This window comes from Phyllobates terribilis, unplaced genomic scaffold, assembly GCF_046119375.1.
Source record: "Phyllobates terribilis strain yellow unplaced genomic scaffold, ASM4611937v1 Scaffold_5__5_contigs__length_657084704, whole genome shotgun sequence".
NCBI classification, from domain to species: Eukaryota; Metazoa; Chordata; class Amphibia; order Anura; family Dendrobatidae; genus Phyllobates; species Phyllobates terribilis.
In genome coordinates this window covers 574,846,836-574,867,105 of record NW_027362765.1, presented here as the reverse complement: position 1 = coordinate 574,867,105, position 20,270 = coordinate 574,846,836, and the positions used below count along the sequence as shown (strand labels likewise).

At 40.2% G+C, this 20,270-nt stretch overlaps 1 protein-coding gene across 4 annotated transcripts in view; it reads right to left on the bottom strand.

Moving 5' to 3' along the window:
* LOC141273703 (poly(ADP-ribose) glycohydrolase-like) overlaps nucleotides 1-20,270 on the bottom strand; it is a 133,438-nt gene that overhangs the window by 35,990 nt on the left and 77,178 nt on the right. For all 4 annotated transcript variants that reach the window (XM_073685958.1, XM_073685960.1, XM_073685961.1 and 1 more), the window contains 6 exons: nucleotides 14,225-14,304; nucleotides 14,081-14,141; nucleotides 12,438-12,513; nucleotides 6,312-6,459; nucleotides 3,676-3,754; nucleotides 3,098-3,206 (listed from right to left, as the gene is read on the bottom strand). In XM_073685958.1, the coding sequence (XP_073542059.1) occupies nucleotides 3,098-3,206; nucleotides 3,676-3,754; nucleotides 6,312-6,459; nucleotides 12,438-12,513; nucleotides 14,081-14,141; nucleotides 14,225-14,304 (553 nt within the window). The remainder of the gene's footprint in view (nucleotides 1-3,097; nucleotides 3,207-3,675; nucleotides 3,755-6,311; nucleotides 6,460-12,437; nucleotides 12,514-14,080; nucleotides 14,142-14,224; nucleotides 14,305-20,270) is intronic.

Genomic DNA, 20,270 nt, shown 5'->3' with positions numbered 1-20,270 from the left:
CCTTTCGGTGAGTATGCTCGGGCCGAGCTCCGAGTATTTACAGCTGCTCGGTGATATGGTTGAATCGCTCCCGTGTGCATGATTTGCAACTGTTTGACAGCTTTATTACATGTAAGGAATGTGTAAGAAATAGACATTCCTCACATGTATTAAAACTGTCAAACAGTCGCAAATCATGCACACGGGAGCGATTCAACCATATCACCGAGCCGCTGTAAATACTCGGAGCTCGGGCCAAGCATACTCGGCGAAAGGGTTAATAGAACATACTCGCTCAACACTAATAATCAGCCATGCAAGTCCAAACTTATGGGCCTTTTCAATTATTGTGCGCAAAATGCTAATTTTTATGGTCTTTACCAATGAGATGTCGCCCACAGTATTTCTGCGGGGGTGTCTTTAGGCTGCTCTGTATAATTACCCTGTGAGCAATCCCCCATGTACAGACCATCAATGTTGGCATATTGGGTGCACTGAATAAAAAGGTTCACATCTCTGGATCCATATAGTAGATCCTAAGCCATCTGGTAAGGCTCGTTAAAGGGTCGATATTGACTTTTAGGATTGTTACTTCCAATAGTTGGCACTAGAGTTCTAGTCCTCTTAATCTCTGAAGAGGCAATTTGCATATTTAATTTCCCAGATGAGCATGCATGGCTTAGAAGTCTCCTCACTCTGACATGCCAGGCCTGGCTGGCTTGTCACTCTCCACAAGGAGAAAAGTTACCTTTTAGATCCGAGTCTTAAGCCTCTCAGCAGGCCAAATCAGATCTCAAACTTTGCACTGATGAGGGGCCAAAACACCGGGTCTGCAAATTGAGATTCTGCTTTGGCTTTTATCCCAAGTCATGTGACCAGGCTCGTTAAAGGGTCGATATTTACGTTTAGAATTGCGGCTTTCAATAGGGGAGACTAAAGCTCTAGTCCTCTTCCTCTTTGAAGAGGAAATTTGTATGAGGAGAAAAAACAAAACGAAAAAAAATCTGGATACTCAAGGGAGCAGAGGGAATAAAATAAGAGCAAAAATTGGTCACTTTAGTCCTGGAGACAGATCCTCTTTAACCCCTTCACGACCAATGACATACATGTACGTCATTGGCCGTGTCCTTCCTTTGATGAGTGCTCACATGCTGAGCCGGCATCTTTCCCTACACTTGATAGCTGATTTAATCAGTCATCAAGTGCCTCTAATAGCCACAGGTGGATTGGAGATCCACCTGTAGCTCACTGATGGCAGCATTTAACACACGCAGTCAGGAAGAGTGTCATTAATCCCGCCCATCAGCGTGCCAGTCATGTGATCGTGGGGTGCCAATGGGTTATCATAACAGACGGGGGTCTACTGAAGACCCCCGTGCCTGTGATCATGATTCTCCTGTGAACCCCAGCTCATGGCTGGTGTTCATAGGAGATTGTGATTTTGGATATGTGCTATATATAGCTGAAGCACTTCCATATATAGAACAGGCGATTGGATGATCGCAGCTTCAAGTCTTTTAAACGGACTATTAATAAATACAGTAAAAAATAAAATAAAAGATTTAAAAAAATGAACTAAAAAAAAGTTCAAATCACCCCCATTTTGCCTCAATAAAAATAAAACAATTAAAAGAAAAAAAGAAAAAAAATTACACATATTTGGTATCGCCGTGTTCAGAAATGTCAGATCAAAATATAAATTAATCCGAACTGTAAAAGGTGTAAGAAGAACAAAAAATCAGAATGGCAGAATTAGGTTTTGTTGGCTGCTGCAACACTGCAATAAAAAGCGATCAAAACATCGTATCCACCCCAAAATGGTATCAATAAAAACATCAGCTCAGAGCGCAAAAAATAAGCCCTCAAGCCACTCCCGATTCCGAAAAATTAAAATGCTACGGCACACTTGTACTGACCTGGGGAATCATATTGCCAGGTCAGTTTTACCATATCGTGAACATGGTAAATTAAAAACCCCAAAAACCATTGTGATATTGCACTTTTTTTTTTGCAATTTCACCCTACTTGGAATTTTTTTCCTGTTTTCCATGTGGCAGAATAAATGGTGTCGTTCAAAAGCACAACTCGTCCCGCAAAAATCAAGAGCTCATAAGGCTATAAAAACAAATAATTATGGCTCTCGGAAGAAGGGGAGGAAAAAAGAAAGGGGTTAAACTTGGGCTCTCCGACTCTTAAGGTCATGCACCATCTAACTCTTTTCATTCTGCAGACCTGAAATCTCTCAACATTCCCCACTAGCTAGATGTCTGAGGAGGACACATGGTTTTAGGATTTACAAATGGGGAAGCAAAGTGCACACCCCTGACACTGCATGTAATGTCAGAATCACAGCAGGCACGTGGACTTACATGAACAGCATGAGAGCCAGCTGGAGGGGTCATCTAGCCAACAGTTGGCAGAGGAACTATTTTTTACAACCACTACCTTAAATATGTGCCCACTGGTTTACAGAAGAATGGACATCACTTCTAACATGACTATTTTAGTAAATCCTCATTTCCTCTACAATACAACAATTCTGGCACATCTTTACTTACAACTCAGTGCTGTTCCTCTGTTATTCCTACTACAAATTTATGAATGAATTGACTAATGGGTGTAACCAATGGGGGAAGGGGAGTGTCTCCACACAGTCTGATAATGTCCAATCAATGGATTTGATCAGGAAAATGATAACACCCAGTTGTCGCTTTAGTCACACATTTGAAGGCAGAGTAACAGAGAAACAGCAAAATCCCAAGTGAAGAGAAAACCTGTTTGAGAATTGTTATAGCACGGTAAGTAGTCACTAAAATAAGACAGGTCAGGGGTCACGACAGGTCCTTATAGATGGACATATAATCCGCTCCTAAACTGTGCTTGCTACATCCATAACAGTGACAATCATATTACGGTTTACAAATGGTTATTTAATACGATTATTAAATAAATAATAATAATTTGATATTCAATTAAATAGATTATCTATATGTTATTTTAGAGCAATTTTTATCGCTTTAAAAAAAAATTTTTAGTGTGCACAAATACCAGGTAAAGAGATCAGAAAACTTACAGCGCTTTAGGAAATAGAAGTCAAATGAGAAAAGAAATCACAGACCTTGTTTAACTCTCTCCTGATCTTGTCTGGTATAAACTGATCAATATGACATCGGAAGTGGAAAGCATCAATTGCTACAATTTCTGTAGAACGTCTCTGCCAGCGGTCTCTGTAAGAGAAGGAAGCATTCAATATGGACAAATGGGCGAAAAGTTCTGCAGAGAACAAGACCCACAATGCGTACAAGTGCATGTATACGCTATATCCTAAACTAATTAGAAAGAACAGTGACTGGGACCCTAATCCAATCTAGAGAACAAGATTCTGGAATGTTGTGCTGGAATGAAGCCGTAGCTGCAGATGTCTGCCACAACCTGATTCACGGTCTACGATACTGCTAGAGAAAGAGCAGCATGTGGCTAGGTCTGCTAGTCCCACCTGAGATCAATGTGGGCCCCAGTGGTCTGAGCACCACTGATCAGCAAGTTATCACCTGTCTTGGGGCTAAGTAATAACTTGCTGAGCTGGGACAACCCCTTTAGTATTTATAGGGTGGTGCTTTCCTTCAATCCACGGACTTGGGTCAGATTAAAACCAGTAGACATACTAGGACGGTCATGGTAGTTTTAAAAACATACCGTGGAGCTTCATCTTTGTGAGCATTGTCCCATCTGTAACTTTCAGCATAACCTTTGTACTCACTGTACTGCTCTGCACCTATGTAACAAGAAAAACCCTAATAAATGAAAAAGACCATGGAAAATATTCATCACTAAATGGATTCCCTTTGCTAAATAAGCCACAATGATTGCATATATACGACTATATGCATATAACTACATGATTGATAAAATTCACCTACAGTCATTAGAAAAGATAGGTATAACCTATTTGAATGTTAAAGATTTCACATATCAAGAACGGATTTAAAAAACAAAATCACACACACACATATTTGATAGATATACATTTGTTAGATATATCTAGGCAAAAAAAATCCAGCAGTGTGTGAAAAATTAAGTACACCTTTGCTTGTTGCCATCTTAATTCTTATTAAAACAGTAGCCAGGTTACTGCTAATCAAACGCCCCATTATCAGCAAGTGTGACAGAAGTTTGGGCAAGGTGCGGATCTGGGTCATTAAGACTTGTGTTAACACAATGCAAAGGAGGAAAGACATCAGCAATGATCTTAGAGAAGCCCATTTGCTGCCAATAAATAAGGCCATTTTCACAAAATTTGGAGTCCATCATTCTATAGTGAGAAAGATTTTTCTCGAGTGGAAAGTCTACAAGGCGAATGACAATCTTCGTGAATGTTCCCAAAGTAAAACCTTGCAATGCTTAGAGAAATAGCAAAAAAAACCAAAACTACAGCTTATACTCTAAAGACCTCAGTAAACACAGCAAATGTTCATGTTCAATTAGAAAAAGACTGAACAAGTATGACTTGTTTGGAAGGGTTGCCAGGAGAAAGACTCTTCTTTCTAAAAACAACATGGCTAAAGGACAGCCCAAAGTGGAGATGTTTAGCTGTGGCACACATGTGCCTGTATGCGGTGTTTGGGCCATTACAACACTTTGATTTTTTCAGATATTATTAAGTGGTAGATTAGCTGGTGTGCTTGGTGTCCTGTTATCCTGTAGATTGTAAGCCCTCGCGGGCAGGTTCCTCGCTACCAGCTGCCATGACGTTTTGTTCAAGATTATGGTAATTGTTCTTGTATGTATACCCCTTTTTCAGATGTAAAGAGCCATGGAATAAATGGCGCTATAACAACAATATGGTCCAGTTTCAGCCAAACATTAGATTTTGGATAGTTCGCCTCAGTTTGGCTCTAGAATGCTTTGGTCTATAGAGGAGTTCATGGTCCATTGACAAGGTGCAGCTGCAAAATAAGCCCAAAATGTCAACCTTCCAACTTGATTGTTGGTAGGAGATGTTAGGCGAAAACTCAACAAACACACAAACAGCTCACACCAACTGTAAAGCATGGAGTTGGAAGACTGACATTTTGGGCTTATTTTGCAGCCACACCTTGCAGTCATTCAGTTGATCATGAGCTGCTCTGTATACCAAAGTATGCTAGAGCCAAACATAAGGCGAACTATCCAAAAGCTAAAGAACGGCGGAAACTGGGCCATATAACAAGACGATGACCCCAAGAACACCAGCAAATCTACATCAGAATAGCTGGAAAAAAACAAATAATATCAAGGTGCTGCAATGGTTCAAAGTCCAGACTTCAACCCAACAAAGGATGACTTCAAGTTATGTACAAACTTTATTCGACCTACGTTACCATGGGATTACTGCTAAAGGTGACTCATCAAGCGGTTTATTCATTTTTCACACACAGCCTCCACATTTTTGGCCTAGTTGTCGCTACATAATGACAGTATAATCTGTTTAATTTTAAGACCTTCCAAGGACCAGATTTTTTTTTTAAATGTCCAATACATAGAAAAATAGAAATCAAAGAAGGTGTACTTAGCGGTCCTCATGACTGCATACAGAACGGATGTAGGCATCTTACCACTACCACTGGAGATACTAATCACTAACTCATTTGGCGATATAGAGGTATATAAAACTATATCATCTGCTGGGTATTCCAGCCTCTTTAGTGCCTCGGAGATTACACAGGGCTCTTGCTCAGTCATCCCAGGGCTTAATAACATTAAGAGACTGACACTTGCCATTACTATTATGAAGCTGATGCTAAACAGATGCCGTTAAGAAATCACAGTAAATTTAATTTATTTACAATTTCTCAAGCTCTCATACAAATTAAAGCTGCATAGTTACATCCATTAGACTTTAGTCACGAAGCCTCCGTCGCAAGGAATGTAATTTATCGGGAAGAGAATGTGTGGCAGAAGGAGAGGACTGGCCAGAGAGAGGAGATGGAAGGCAGCCAGCCACAGAACAAGAATGATGGAAGGGCCATGGCCATTAATAGGATGGAGCGAGGGAATTCATTAACAGACGCTAATAAACTAAAGTGCATCAGGAAAAGTACTTAAGAGTACAAAATACCAAATGGAAATATGAATGTAATCCAGGCAGAAGGGTCACAAATGACGAGACTGTACTGTACAGAATGCAGGGTATGCTCAGGAGACCCTGACAATGGTGCGGCACACTGGACGAGCGATAAGCATCTCGCCTGTTTCATACTAGCATCAAAATGCGTCTGTCATCCTAATGGATTACTGTGACATTGGACCATCACCATTCATTTTTCTGTTAGAAAGGAATTCAATAAACTGACCTGTTATAATAAGGCACTCATTGTTCTCCAATTCCTCTGTAAAGAGGCGGGCTGCTATCAGTTCAGGATTGATGATGAACCGGATCTCCTCCTGGACAAGGCCTGCGCTAGTCACGCCACCACCAACATAGCGATTGGCAAAGTCCACCTATTCACAGAGAGGGAAAAACACAAGTTCTCTTTCCTGGGCTTTCTCTTTTAACTAAACCACTTCTAACACTTAAAAACAATTACAAAATAATCCTTACCTAGAGGTATACATTGGCATCTGTCATTGAAAATGGTGCAAGCGACAAAACCCATGCAACCCCTTTATGATACCCAATAACCAAGTATTTTCATCAATGTTCACAGAGTGATAACTATTTAGGTCAATGGGACAATTTTATAGGGCTTTTTTTTTTTTTTACAAGATGGGGAAAATGAATTTTCAGGGGAAGCATAAAAAAAATAGAAATTCCAATATTCTTTACTTTCACTGCATGATAGATAGCAAACGTAAAATAATATCTTTTTCTATGGGCTGGTATACATGTAGTAATAATACCATACCTCTATAGCTTAAAATTAGAACAAAAAAAACAACTTTTTTTCCGTGGGAATAAAAGAAAAGGTCACATTTTATTCTAAAAGTAATGTGCCAAGTAATATGTAATCTTTATTCTACAAGAGGTTACAATTGTGCCAATACCAAATATGTATATTTTTATTGTGATACATTTTTTAATGGAAAAATAATTGTAAATCAAATCATTCTATGCCCTCAGTGGTGCATAAGAGGCAACTTATTAGGCCATGATGAATATTAGGGGCAAATATTGATTGCAGACCTGGGGGACAGACCATTGCTACCCATCCATTGGCTAAATATTGTTACATGGGAACAACGAAGCCCAGCACAACTTCTCATAGCCCATTATTCATCATGCAACAACTCTAGTTACCAATTTGAAGGATTACCATGATAAAACCCAGTTACTGACAAGCTAACCCACTGGCACCGTAACCAAAGATTGCAAGTGGCAAGATCGAGGAAGACCCTAACTTTCATACACTTCAGATGCTGCAATTGCTATAGAGTGCAGCAATTATAGGGTTAAACAGATGGTATAGATGGGTACAAATAGTGCAATCTTCGGGTATCAAGGGTGATACAAGTTACCATTCATAAAAAATACATTTTGAATAGATTGTGTCAATTAGTTTAACATTGGAATTGGTTAAAAAATGTCCCTTGGTAATTCAGGAGGGAGCATTACAGCTAAAAAGATCAAGATGGAATTTAAGATGGAGCGATATGTAAAGTGAATGACTAGGAAGCAGAGAAGAGACGGCGCTTTATCTGACAGACAGTGAAGCCTTTAAATTTCATATCACATATCTATGCCTGGATAAACACAGTTTGGAAAGACAGATCCATCAATCTCATATCAGCAACCAAACCTATCGACCTTTAGCTGTCCATGGCATATAATTCCATGTCATTTATCTGAAAAAGATCACTGGCCTACAACACACGGTGGGAAAACAGGTCCTAGGGACCATTCTGCTTCTGTCAAAACACTCCGAACGGAAATGTATTATCCGCGGTTCTCATTTAGTAAAGCCTGATATAGTAGGAGCTTCCAAAGCAAAGCCTGCTGCCAGCTCAGTCATGGATAGAGAAGTTCATGCATTGCTTCAATACAGCAGCATTACATTTAGGGGCATATACACTTTAGATAAACCAGTTATTCAAAGAGGACCTTTTCCCCAAATTTTTCGTGCTGAACTGGACACTATATAAAAGCAAAATATTATTATTATTTTTTTTTATTTCACCTCTCCGTTGCAGAAATATTAGTGATCAAAGTATTTGGCTCCTAAACAGTTAATTTTTTAACCCTAGAACGCATACCTGGGGCCTCGCAGGCCCACCCTGTTAATTGTTTTCTATTTTCTGCAATATTTCTTTAGTTAGAATTTTGAAACTCTAGGTATTCCTCAGCTATATAGTGGTTTGTCATTTCCAGTTGTTCATTTATTTTTATGTTACAGGCATTTTCGGTATAACAACCCTATTTTGAAAATACCCATTTTTATGGTCATGCGTTCTAGGGTTAAACAGTCCAAGTGGACAGTACCAGTGAGATTTGTGCCCTCAATGCAGATTTGAACCAGAAATTTCCAGAGAGTTTTTGTCTCTCCCTGCCAGAAAAAACGCAAGTGGCTTTTACATGCGTTTTACATGTGTTTTTTTAAGCTTTTTTGAGCATCAATGAATGATTTTTGGAGCTATAATAAAGTTGGTGGGACATTGCTTAAGTCCTTGGATTACCATAGAACTGGGGTGAGTATATTGGTTAATTTAAATGATTAAATAATGGGTCTGTTGTATTTCAAATAAAGTGTTTACACTGTGTGTGTTTCTTTACTTTGCTTGGTCATGAAAAGGTCTGATTGACACCTTGAAATCACCAAACAAAAGAGCTGGGTGTCAGCTAGTCCCATTCACTCAATCTTCATTAGTATTTCTATTCACGTAATTTATGCGACTGCTGTGAGCTGTTTTTTTTAACCTGGAATGTGCCGCTAGGCAAACATTTTCCCTGGCCATAATTAAAATCTCCAGCTGGTTCGTTAGCCACTACATTCCCCGATCAGCACTCAGCAGCGCTTTGGACACAACGTATTTATGTTGCGTCCAAAACGCGGTGTTCTAATGCTTCACTTTTGTTGCAGGTAAAATCCACCGCATATAATGACACTTCAATTGGTCAAAATCTGCAGCGGAGACTTGCGTGTCCGCTACAGAAATTGACATGCTGCGTGTGAGTTTGGGTACGTGGCCACGGTAAGGAGCAGCTGCAGGTTTGACGCTGCGTGTTTATACAGCATCAAACCCGAAGCGTCCAGATGTTACAGCATAGTGGATGGAATGTCTAGAAATCCCATGTCCGCTATGCGTACATCTGAGGCTGCGAATCACCCACGCACACTGACATGGGGCGCGTCTTTCAGGACCGCAGCATGTCAAATTCTCTTGTGGAGTCGCTAGTCTCCACAACAGAAATTTGACCACTAGAAAGTATTGAATGCGATAAATCCGCATGGTTCAGTGAACACATACGGATTTATCTGCGTTCAATAGAATGCAATTTTTTCTGCGTCCAAAGCGCTGCTACGTCTGAATTATGGGCACAAAGCCTAAGATTAAAAAAAAAAAAATTGGCGTGGGCTCCCGCGTCATTTTTATAACCAGCAGAGGGAAAGCCGACCGCTGGAGGAATGGTAATATTAGCCGCGGAAAGGGCCATTAGCCAACAATATTCCATGGCTATTAATATCAGCCCACAGTTGTTTATTTAGCCTTTACTGGCTAGATTACAGAGGGACCGCAGAAAAAAATTGACATGGGGCCCCCCTATAAAATCGAGCAAGCAAAGGCTAAACTAGACAGCTGCGGGCTGATATTAATAGCCATGGAAGGTGAGTATGAAGTTTGTTTTTTTTTAATTTTTACTTTTTTATTCTTTAACTGCCGCTGGCACGCAGGCTGGGAGGAGCAGGCTGCTGCTTCTCCCATCCACGTTGCTCTCGCTGCTATCAGCCAGAGCAGCAGTCGGATGAGAGAAGTAGCAGCCTCCTCTCCCGACCTGGGTACGAGCCGCGGCGCGTTTGCGCGCGTGTGTGTGTGTGTGTGTGTGTGTGTGTGTGTGTGTGTGTGTGTGTGTGTGTGTGTGTGTGTGTGTGTGTGTGTGTGGGGGCGGGTGGGGGGGGGGGGTTGGGGATATAATTCTTCATCTTTCCGACGCTGCCAATCATAAGCAGGCAGCAACACACCTGGAAAGAAGAACTCGTACCCACAACATCCTAGAACAGGTTAAGGGCGAGACAAGAGACAGTCTGCTCTCCTCACAAAAGAGTGATGGCATGTGCTGGAGCACAGCAGACCTGAGTGAGATGAGAGCTGAAAGCTGTGAATAAATCAGTCAGTTTGGGGTTTGGGTTGGGGGGGGGGGGAAGCAGTGCTACAGAAGCTGAGTCGCATTACAAACAATTCTAAGAGCTCTCATCTCAAATTCAAAATGAGCTTTATTGGCAAGACCAAATACACATTATCATTGCCAAAGCCAAAGTGTAGTGCTGCCAACTCTACTGCACAGCCTCTCCCCCACACTGACTGCTGGAGATGAAAGCTGTTAATCACACTCAGATCTGCAATGGTCCGCATCTAATATATATAATCGTCTTCTCCCGTCTGTCTGTCCTTCTCTCCAGGAAATCCCGCGTCGCTGATTGGCCGCGGCCAGACCAATCAGCGACGCGGGATTTCAGAAAAAGATGGCGGCCGTTAGCGGCTCATCTGCCGCACGGAGGTCAGCGGCGATGCAGCCAGGAGATGACCAGCTACTCGCAGCAGAAGTACCCCGACCGACGGCAAGTGTGAAGGGAAGACTGGGGAGCGGCGCTGCCGGTCGGGATACTTCTGCTGCGAGTAGCTGGTCATCTCCCGGCTGCTCGCAGCAGAAGTACCCGCACAGGCAGCGCTGCTCCCCGGTCCTCACTAATACGATTCGCTGATTGGTCGCAGCCGACGGGCGCGACCAATCAGCGATTTCGGAGCCAAATTTAAACACCGCTCTGCTGATTGCGCCCGGTTGGCTGCATACATATTCTAGAATACCCGATGCGTTAGAATAGGGCCACCATTTAGTATGTAATAACTCAGCAGTGAGGAGAGCAGACTGCCATTACGTCTCAGCAGGGCCTGTTCTAATATATAATGGGGGCATGTTCTTTCTCCCCCTTGTACCTGGATACCTGCTTATTATTGGCAGCACTGTGAGAGTAGAGCTATTGAAGTGTTTGCAATGTGACAACTATGCAGTACTGCCCCTCCCATCACACTGACTGCTGGAGATGAAAACTGTCAGTTCATCACACTCATATCTGCTCCAGCAGATAGTCTGTTCTGTTCGCCTCACTGCAGAGTGATGGTTTGCCAATACATGTCTCACACTGAACCTGTTCTAAGCTCCTGACAAAACCGCATTGGTAGGTGGTGAAACGCGCGTCGAGGCGTTTGTCTTGCTCTGCACCCCCTGGACTCTAGACTGGTGACCCTGCAAGGATGACAACAGGTATTATCACCATGTCTGTACTCCTAAATGTTTGACCCATGCTTTTCTATATGCAATACAGAGGGCTAGCTATAGCAAAGTACATCTACAATATTCATTATGCACTTAGGTCTTCGGTTTAATATAGTAATTCCTATGTAGTTATATAGAAGTACCTGGTGCAATAAATGCAATCCCATTAGTGTTGCAGCTGGATACTTATGTTTATTAGGAAATGGTCTGATTATATAGTGATCTATGATATTTTATTGAGTCCTGGAGATGTGAGTGCCACACAGTGTTACTCTGTTTCTGTAAGTTTGCATATCTTTGTACAATATTGGCTATATTATGGTCTGTGATGTAAGTCTGATATATTATATGTTTAATAAAATTGTGCAGTTTTTATCCCAGAACACTCTGAATATGTCCTTTATGGGTTCTATTGTGGCGGCATGTTCTTTTTCCAATGTTTTGCTGACGGATTATGAATGGTTAGTGTCAGAAAGAAGAAGTACAAGCCCCCATTAAATCTCTCTAGTATGCCCACTTAGAATTGACAAAAAATAAAATAAATAAATTGTTTTGGGGTCAAATACCTTGATCTACAATATCTCTACAACAAATAGGAGAAATTAAAACAAACAAAAAAAAGAAAGAAAAATGAATCATGCATTGCAGCCTCAGGGTTGGTCAATGAAGAGAGGGTCCATCTTTGAAGAGAGCTGCATGTTTCCTACCACAGCCTTTTACCTAGATTACTGGCATTCATAAAGGGATTCATATACACAATAAAAAACGTAAGAAATTCAGCTCACTTAACATGACTTCAAATATGGAGCGCCACTTTAAATAGTATTAGGAATGTATGTACTGGGTATATTAATCAACAAAGGCTAAGTATATATCTTGGCATTTAAAGAAAAGGATAAAAAAGGAATACTACAGGCAGACGGGGCTAGATGGATGGAGATGGATTCAATGATCAGATACGAGAATCCTTGAGATCTGGTGCGGTCCTCACCTGCAGCATCCCGTGTCCATTTCCCTCGATTGTACCTTCACAAGTTATGTGGAGATTTCTCAACTTCTTGGTTGACCTAAACAAAACAAGGTGCAAGTGACACATTAAATTGGTGATGGAAGATGTGGCCATGGAAAGATCCTGTGCCCTTTCATGAGTCAGTGCTCAATGAACTCATGGACAGCAGGTTTTGTTGCAGAAAGTTCTGCCACTGTCCCATTCATCTGACAGAACCGCATTCAGACGATTGGAACCAATTTTCAATCATCATTTTTCCGCAACAAAATCCATGGGAATATATCCCAAGACTAAGAAAAAGACTAAAGTATGACCTAGGAACGCTCACCTTCTCAACAAGTTCAAGTCAGCAGAATGAGGACCTGATCTGTTCAGTGGCAGTCATAACTTTGAATATATAGTCATTAAATACAACCCAGAGTGCAGTCCAAGCAAAATGCCAAAGTCAAGAACCAAATTATTTATTGATGATGGGATATCCATACAAAATGGCCGGATGCCCATGTAAATGGTGGAGACCGGTTTCCAGCTGTTAGTGTGTTGCTATTAAAAATGCAACAAGTTTAGCTTTAAAAAGCCATTCTACATGCCTCAGAAAGGTTAAAATCATGTAGAAGAATACTGAACATTTTATGTCTTTTTAACCCACTGGCAACCAACAACAGTAAGTTTATGTCACTTGGCCTTGGCCTTTAACACTGTGCCATTGTAAATTTCCGGTGGGGGTTAAAGCGCCTGAAATCTAGCAGGAACAGGTCTGGTCTCTGTATGAAAGTTCCAGCTGGGGATGAATATAGAAGTGGTTTGTTACAATTGCTGTCTTCTGAAGGACCTGGAAATCACGTGATGGGTCTCTGCCAGTTTAGTTATTTGTTAGGTTCTAGCAGGCCCAGATGAGCTCTGCCACTCAAGCCTGGCATGGCAGGGGCTGTTTTCCCGTGTAGCCAGGGAGTCTATGGATGCCCCCAGTTACAGTGGGAAATAAATGAATGATAAAAGAAAAAAATAAGGAGATCTGTTATCTTTTGGGGAACAAATATATCGCCTGTAAAAAGTTTAAAGAAAAAAAAGAAAAGAGAGAATACATAAAAAAAAAAAAAAATAGTCTCCACAAGAAAAATATATGATTCATTCAATTGGTTATTTGGTGTAAAATTCATAAAAACATTAAGAAAAACAAAAAATAGATTTTTTTTTCTACATCTGCATTGCAAAATATATTTATATAAATTACATGGTAATTATATGCAACTCAACACAGTACTAAAAAATACAATTTGTCCCACATAAAATAAAGCCTCATACAGCCACGTCAATGGAGAAAAAAAAGGGTACTGCAAAAACAAGAAGGAAAACCGAAAAAAAAAATTATATATATATATCTCAACAATAACAGCAACAACAATTAGCCCAGTCAATAAGACCTCATCACTAAGACTTCACAATAGTTTTTTCCAGTATTACAGTCAAAGATCTCTAACCAGTGGTCATTTGCTATATGTTATGCTGGACACCTACACCTGTGATAGGAATAGGAGGGCCAGCTTTCACAGGATGGACCTGATACTTCATTACAGCTTTCAGGCGGCAAACCATGACAAAATATAAAGAGGAAATTTACTCACTTCTCCCAGTCTGGAAACCGGGTAATGCACTGCCGGGTAAATGTCACTAGACCAGTGGGTGCTGAAACAGAAAAAATAGGTAATCTTACAAACTTCAGTATCTTAGGGGGTAAACAAACAAAAAGCTGCAGGTGCCAAACTTACGTTTTTCTGTTACTCTTCGGAAATAACAGAACAGTGTTTTTAACTTTTCGGCTTTCCTTGGATTTCTTCCTTCAAATAACCTGAAGTAAAAAGGATCGAAATTGAATTAGAAGGTTTCACAGAAATTTAGAAAAATTGCAACTTAAAATTCAGCATTGTCAATAGAGCGCACTGAACATACACAGATAAGTGAGTGCATTCCTCTGTGCAGGGCTGTGGAGTCGGGAGTCTATTTTGGTGGAGTTGGAATAAAATGAACTGACTCCTAAAATATATAATATATTGTGTACAGTAGTACAATGCAGGATGTGCTGTAAATGATTTCATAAGAATTTGGGAAGGTTATGAAATGTCCTATAAATGTCTGTTCTATTCCTGATCTAAGGATCTGGGCTTTTAGTTGAGATGAATCTGTGCTGCACTTTATGTACATGCTCAGTAGTGAGGCCGGGCTGTGACTTACAGACACCATAGCTAAGCCACTGTGGTGCACATTCAGTCTATATCTTGGGAAGTATGTATGCCAAAAACTGTCATCTACAATCACTTCTCCTGTTATACAATAGGAGTGGAAATGCTTCAATTGAATAGGAAATTGTAGTGGACAACATCATTTTAGATGACAACTAAGGACAAGAGGCAACACCAAGAACACGGACTGCAAATTCAAATTCTGGTCTGGCTTTTATCCTAAGCCATATGGCAAGTCTAGTTAAAGGGTCGATATTGACTTTTAAGATTGCTGCTTCCAATAGGTGGCACTAGAGTTCTAGTCCTTTTTCTCTGAATAGACAATCTGCATATGACAACAAAAACATACAATACAAAAAAGGAGTAACCTAAAAAGAGTCAGGAGATCTGAGACTGGTTATCGGGTTTTATTCAGGCCAGAAACACCCCATTTTAGCTTATGGAGCCGCACTTCACTAGGCCCTGCATGATAACATGGGGTACGCGACTCCTGTCCCTGACGTGCCCCACATGGGGAGTAGCGTAGATCCAGATGCTCGGAATGAGAAAAAGGGTTAAGAGCATTCAAGGATTGGGAGGTGGCCTAACTGGTATGGGGAGAGTCAAGGAAAGGAGAGTATAGTTTTTTCATTTCACTCCAGCCAGTTACTTTTGGAAGACCAATTTTAACACTAGGACTACTGGACTCGTGACCCCGCCTAGAACTACTGAAAGGAGTCATTTTGACTCCTTGCTTGTTTTCGTTTATTTTTAGAGTTTCATTTGTGGTTATTTATTAATAATTATATTTTTTGTAATGTATTATTATTGTGAGATCCAACAGTAATGCTTTTGATTGTTTTTTTTTCTGCTTTTCTTATTTTTCTACAGAAAATAACAATAATTATAATAGACGTTTTTCAAACATTTTTTTTTATTCAAGTGCACACATATAAACAACAACTGAAGAACAAAAAGCAGAGAAAATGTAGGTGGAGGAGCATAAAAATGAAAATATGGCGCAGAATTCACCTTCTAAACATTTGGTGTTTCGCATTTTAGGCATTGCCTTTGATTTATGGCAGTACATTGCCCACACAAAGACTTACCACAAGTCTTACAATTTCCGACAGATCTATTTTTCTTGCACTTTTCTTTGATCTGGCAAAATTTTGTTTAAACCATCACTTCTGAGCATGTAGAAACTTGGGACGTGGAACCCTTTTCCCTATCTGTGACATAAGGACCACTCAACTCTCTCACAAGCGTTTGCAAAAATACCTTGCGTGACATTTTTTGGTGGGTAATCTCCTTGAATATTATCCATGCATTTATACCCGCAAAGTCTAAGGCATTTTCAAATGCATGAACAGGCCATCTCCTTGTGCATGTTCGTGTGGTATATTTTCGTGCCATCTGATCCACTACATCTACTCCATATTTTGTTTCATTGTAAAACTTTACCGTTTCTGGAGTTTTTTTAGCGGAATCAGACGCAACAACAACATCTGGATGGACGGAACTCAAAATGACAACATTTTTGTTGGGCTTTCCTTGATATACTGTAAGTGTAAAATTGTCTTCATTTCTAAACACTTTAGTGTTGTACAATTCCTCTTTCATGGATTTTATTTCTTTAGGCACTTCTCGCCTTATCTTGTTCAGTGTTCCCACGATGGTTGTTCCTTTGCTTTTTAGCTGTTTAGCTAATTTTACTGAAGTAAAATAATTATCGGTTGTAACATTGCGACCTTTTTTCAAAAACGGGTCCAATAACTTCATTACCACATGGTCAGCTAAACGGTCCTCAGCACGGCGTGTGTCATCTTTGCCTAGATAAGGGAAGCCATTTGCCAGATATTTTCTCCTCTTATCAACAGCTAGCCAATATTTGTGGCCATATTTATCTGGTTTGGAAGGCATGTACTGCGTGAATGGACACCTAGTTTTGCTTGGGAAAAGTTGCTCATCCACCATTATGTATGGGCCAGGTTTGTAACACGCAATACAATTTTCAATAAACCTGTCCCACACAGTAGAAAATAGAGCAAACTTGTCCGTTTGCAGTCTCTCCGATCGAGTAGATTTCTCATCAAATCTGAGAAACCTCATAATTTCAACAAAGCGGTCCCTAGACATTGTCGCTTTGCAAAACGGTATTCCCCAGTCATTACACCAAATACTGCTAATCGAGTGACGGTTCGTGCCAGATATTCCACGAGCATAGAATATCGCAATGAATGCATCTAGCTCCTCATCAGATAGAGTTTGTTCAGCATTACACAGTAATACAAGCAGGTAAAACACAAGGAAAATGTGAAAAGTTGACAAGTAAATTGAACTACATCTATATGAACATCAGGGTAAATAAGACAGAGTGAAAAAATTATGCACAAAACTTTATAGCAACATTTAGTGACAAAAGGACCTCAAAATATAGTAGGGAGTCAAAATGACTCCCTTCAGTAGTTCTTGGTAAATTTTGAAAAAAACGCGCAAATTTTTCACCAAAATTATTTATTCTCACAAAATCTTTTTTCACATCATATTTGAGGAAAAGTCACAGAGTTTCAAGCCGGAATTCTGAAAAAATGTAGTCACAGAAGAGAAATAAAAAACGAAAGGAGTCAAAATGACTCCATCAGTAGTTCTAGTGTTAAGGGATACTAAACCCAACTATCTACATTTGCTGTTGCCAATCTATTAGTCTTCTTCCAATGGATTACTGACAGATTCCCTTATCACTACTTTGGTTTATATTTTGTTGTTCTTGGCTACTTCCATTAAAAAAAAAAAAAAAAAAAAAGTTATATAAAGTCAGTCCTCTGCAGTGATCTATTGCTAGAACTTTGCAGACGGTATGTGGATGGCAGGTTACTAACACAACGCTGCACAGCCTGAAATGGCGGCATGATCACATAATAGGATTTCTTTAGTAGCACTTTATGGCCCACAGGCATGTCAGCACAATGCGGTGCACTGCTGCTAAATAATGGGCAAAGTCCATTACTTTTGTAAGTTTACAGCAGGGTTGCAGTACCGAAGGCAAGATGTCCCTGCCATTAGGGGATGTTTGCCTCAGGGACCTTGAGGGGAATAAAGGGACCCAGCAAGCACGTATATATTCGAGGAAACAAGAAAAAAAGCATTTCCGCTGGCTTTAAATTATAGCAGATGCTTCAAGGTTAGTTCATTAATGACAACTCTGTATACTTTATCTCCATGGTTAATTTTTTTTACATAAAACAAATTCATTAAATAGTGCTTTTTCCAGCTAGAACACACAAAAAAATCTTCAAGTTTTAGTCGGTTCTCAATTATTTCAGCCTTTTGCCAATAGGTGGGAAAACCTCTTTAAAGGATTAATATTTTCTGTAGATCTTTGTAGTAAAGTAAATGACTACATAGGACCTCAGGTATCAAGCCGTGTGTCAGCTGTGGGCGATAACACTTTTGTTACACGTGTTCCATACTGGAGAAAATGGTGAGATAGCATCGAGTACACTGAATAGACCTGTAACCCAGGAGAGGTAGCAGGATTGATCTGAGAACTTTTCAGAAGTTTTTAGTTTTAGAAAAAAATAAAATAAAAAAGACGTGCGGGCTCTATTTTCCTCTTAGACTTCATAGGAAACCTTCTCTACAAGTTTCATGGCTTTGTCAATTAAAGGAAATCTGTCACCAAGTTTTTGCTAACACATTTGAAAACAGCATAATGTGGGGGCAGACACCAGGATTCCAACAATGTGTCACTTACCGGGCTGCTTGCTGTAATTTTGATAATATTGTTTTCTCTGCAGCAGATCTAGCAGTTCTCTGAATGCTGAGCTCTGTATAACCCCGCCCACACCACTGATTGGCAGATTTGCCATGTGCAGTATGTACAGGAAACAGCCAATCAGTGCTGGGGGCGGAGTTATACAGAGCTCATGAATACAGGAAGCAGGTTTACTAGTCATCTAATAATTTCCTGCTGATAAAATCTGTTTTATCAAAACTACGCATCGCTGAAATCAGGGTCTCTTTAATGAAGATGGAGTCACCCTGTCCTCTGTGACCTACAAGTAGGTCCAGAAATATTTGGACAGTGCCCAAATCTTTGTGATTTGTTCTCTGCATGCCACTATTTTTTATTTGAAATTAAACAATTGAGATACAATTGAAGTGTAGACTTTCAGGGTTAATTAACAGGGTTGAACAAAAATATTCTGTGAAACTTTAGGAATTGCAACCATTTTTTGTACAAAGCCTCCTAACTTCAGGGGATCAAAAGTACTTGGACTAACTTACTTTACCATAAAATGTAAAATTTTTATTACTTTGTAGAGAATCCTTTGCAGGCAATAACTGCCTGAAGTCTGGAAGCCATGGACATCGCTAAGCGCTGGGTTTCCTCCTTTGTGGTGCTTTGCCAGGCCTTTACTGCAGCGGACTTCAGTTGTTGCTTGTTTGTGGTCCTTTCTGCCTTAAGTTTTGTCGGAAGCATGTGAAATGCATAATCAATGGGTTCAGATATCATGATTGACTCGGCCATTGCAAAATATTCCACTTCTTTGCCTTAAAAAACAAACAAACAAAAAAAAAACACTCCTGGGTTGCTTTTGCAGTATGTTTTGGGTCATTGTCCATCTGTACTGTGAAGCGCTGTCCACTCAACCTTGCTGCATTTGGTTGAATCTGGGCAGAATGTATGGCCCTGTACACTTCACAATTCATCTGGCTGCTTCTGTCACAATCAATAAATATTAGTGACCCAGTGCCGCTGTAAGCCATGCATGTCCATGTCATCACACTGCCTCCACCATGTTTTACAGAGGATGTGGTGCGCTTTTGATCTTGAACCATTCCAAGCCTTTTCCATACTTTCTTCTTCCCATCATTCTGGTATAGGTTGATACTAGATTCATCCAAATAATGATTTTCCATAACTGGGCTGGCTTCTTTAGATGATTTTTTTGGTAAAGTATAATCTGGCCTTTCGATTTTTAAGGCTGATTAATGGTTTGCACCTTGTGGTAAACCCTCTGTATTTGTCTCATGAAGTCTTCTCTTTATGGTAGACGTAGATACGGTAACACATACATCCTGGAAAGTGTTCTTCACTTGATTGGATGTTGAGAAGGGGTTTTTCTTTACCACGGAAAGGATTCTGCAATCAACCACCACTGTTGTCTCCTGTGGACGTCCAGGCCTTTTTCAGTTCTGAAGCTCACCAGTGCCCCTTTTTTGTTTACACAATGAATCAAACTGTTGATTTGGCCACTCATAACATCTCTGCTATCGCTCTGATGGATTTCTTTTTTCTCAGCCCAATGATGGTCCGTTTCTCTTCCATTGACAGCTCCTTTTACCACATGTTGGGGGTTCACAGCAACAGCTTCCAAATGCAAATGCCACACCTGGAATCCACTCCAGACTTTTTACCTGTTTAATTTATGATGGATTAATGTGGGAATAGCCCACGTATCCCATTAAAGAGCTTTTGAGATATCTGTCCAATTACTTTTGGTCTCTTTAAAAAGAGGCAGCTAAATACTAAAGAGCTGTAATTCCTAAAGCCTTACACCATTTAGCTTTAATTTGAGGGTATTCTCAT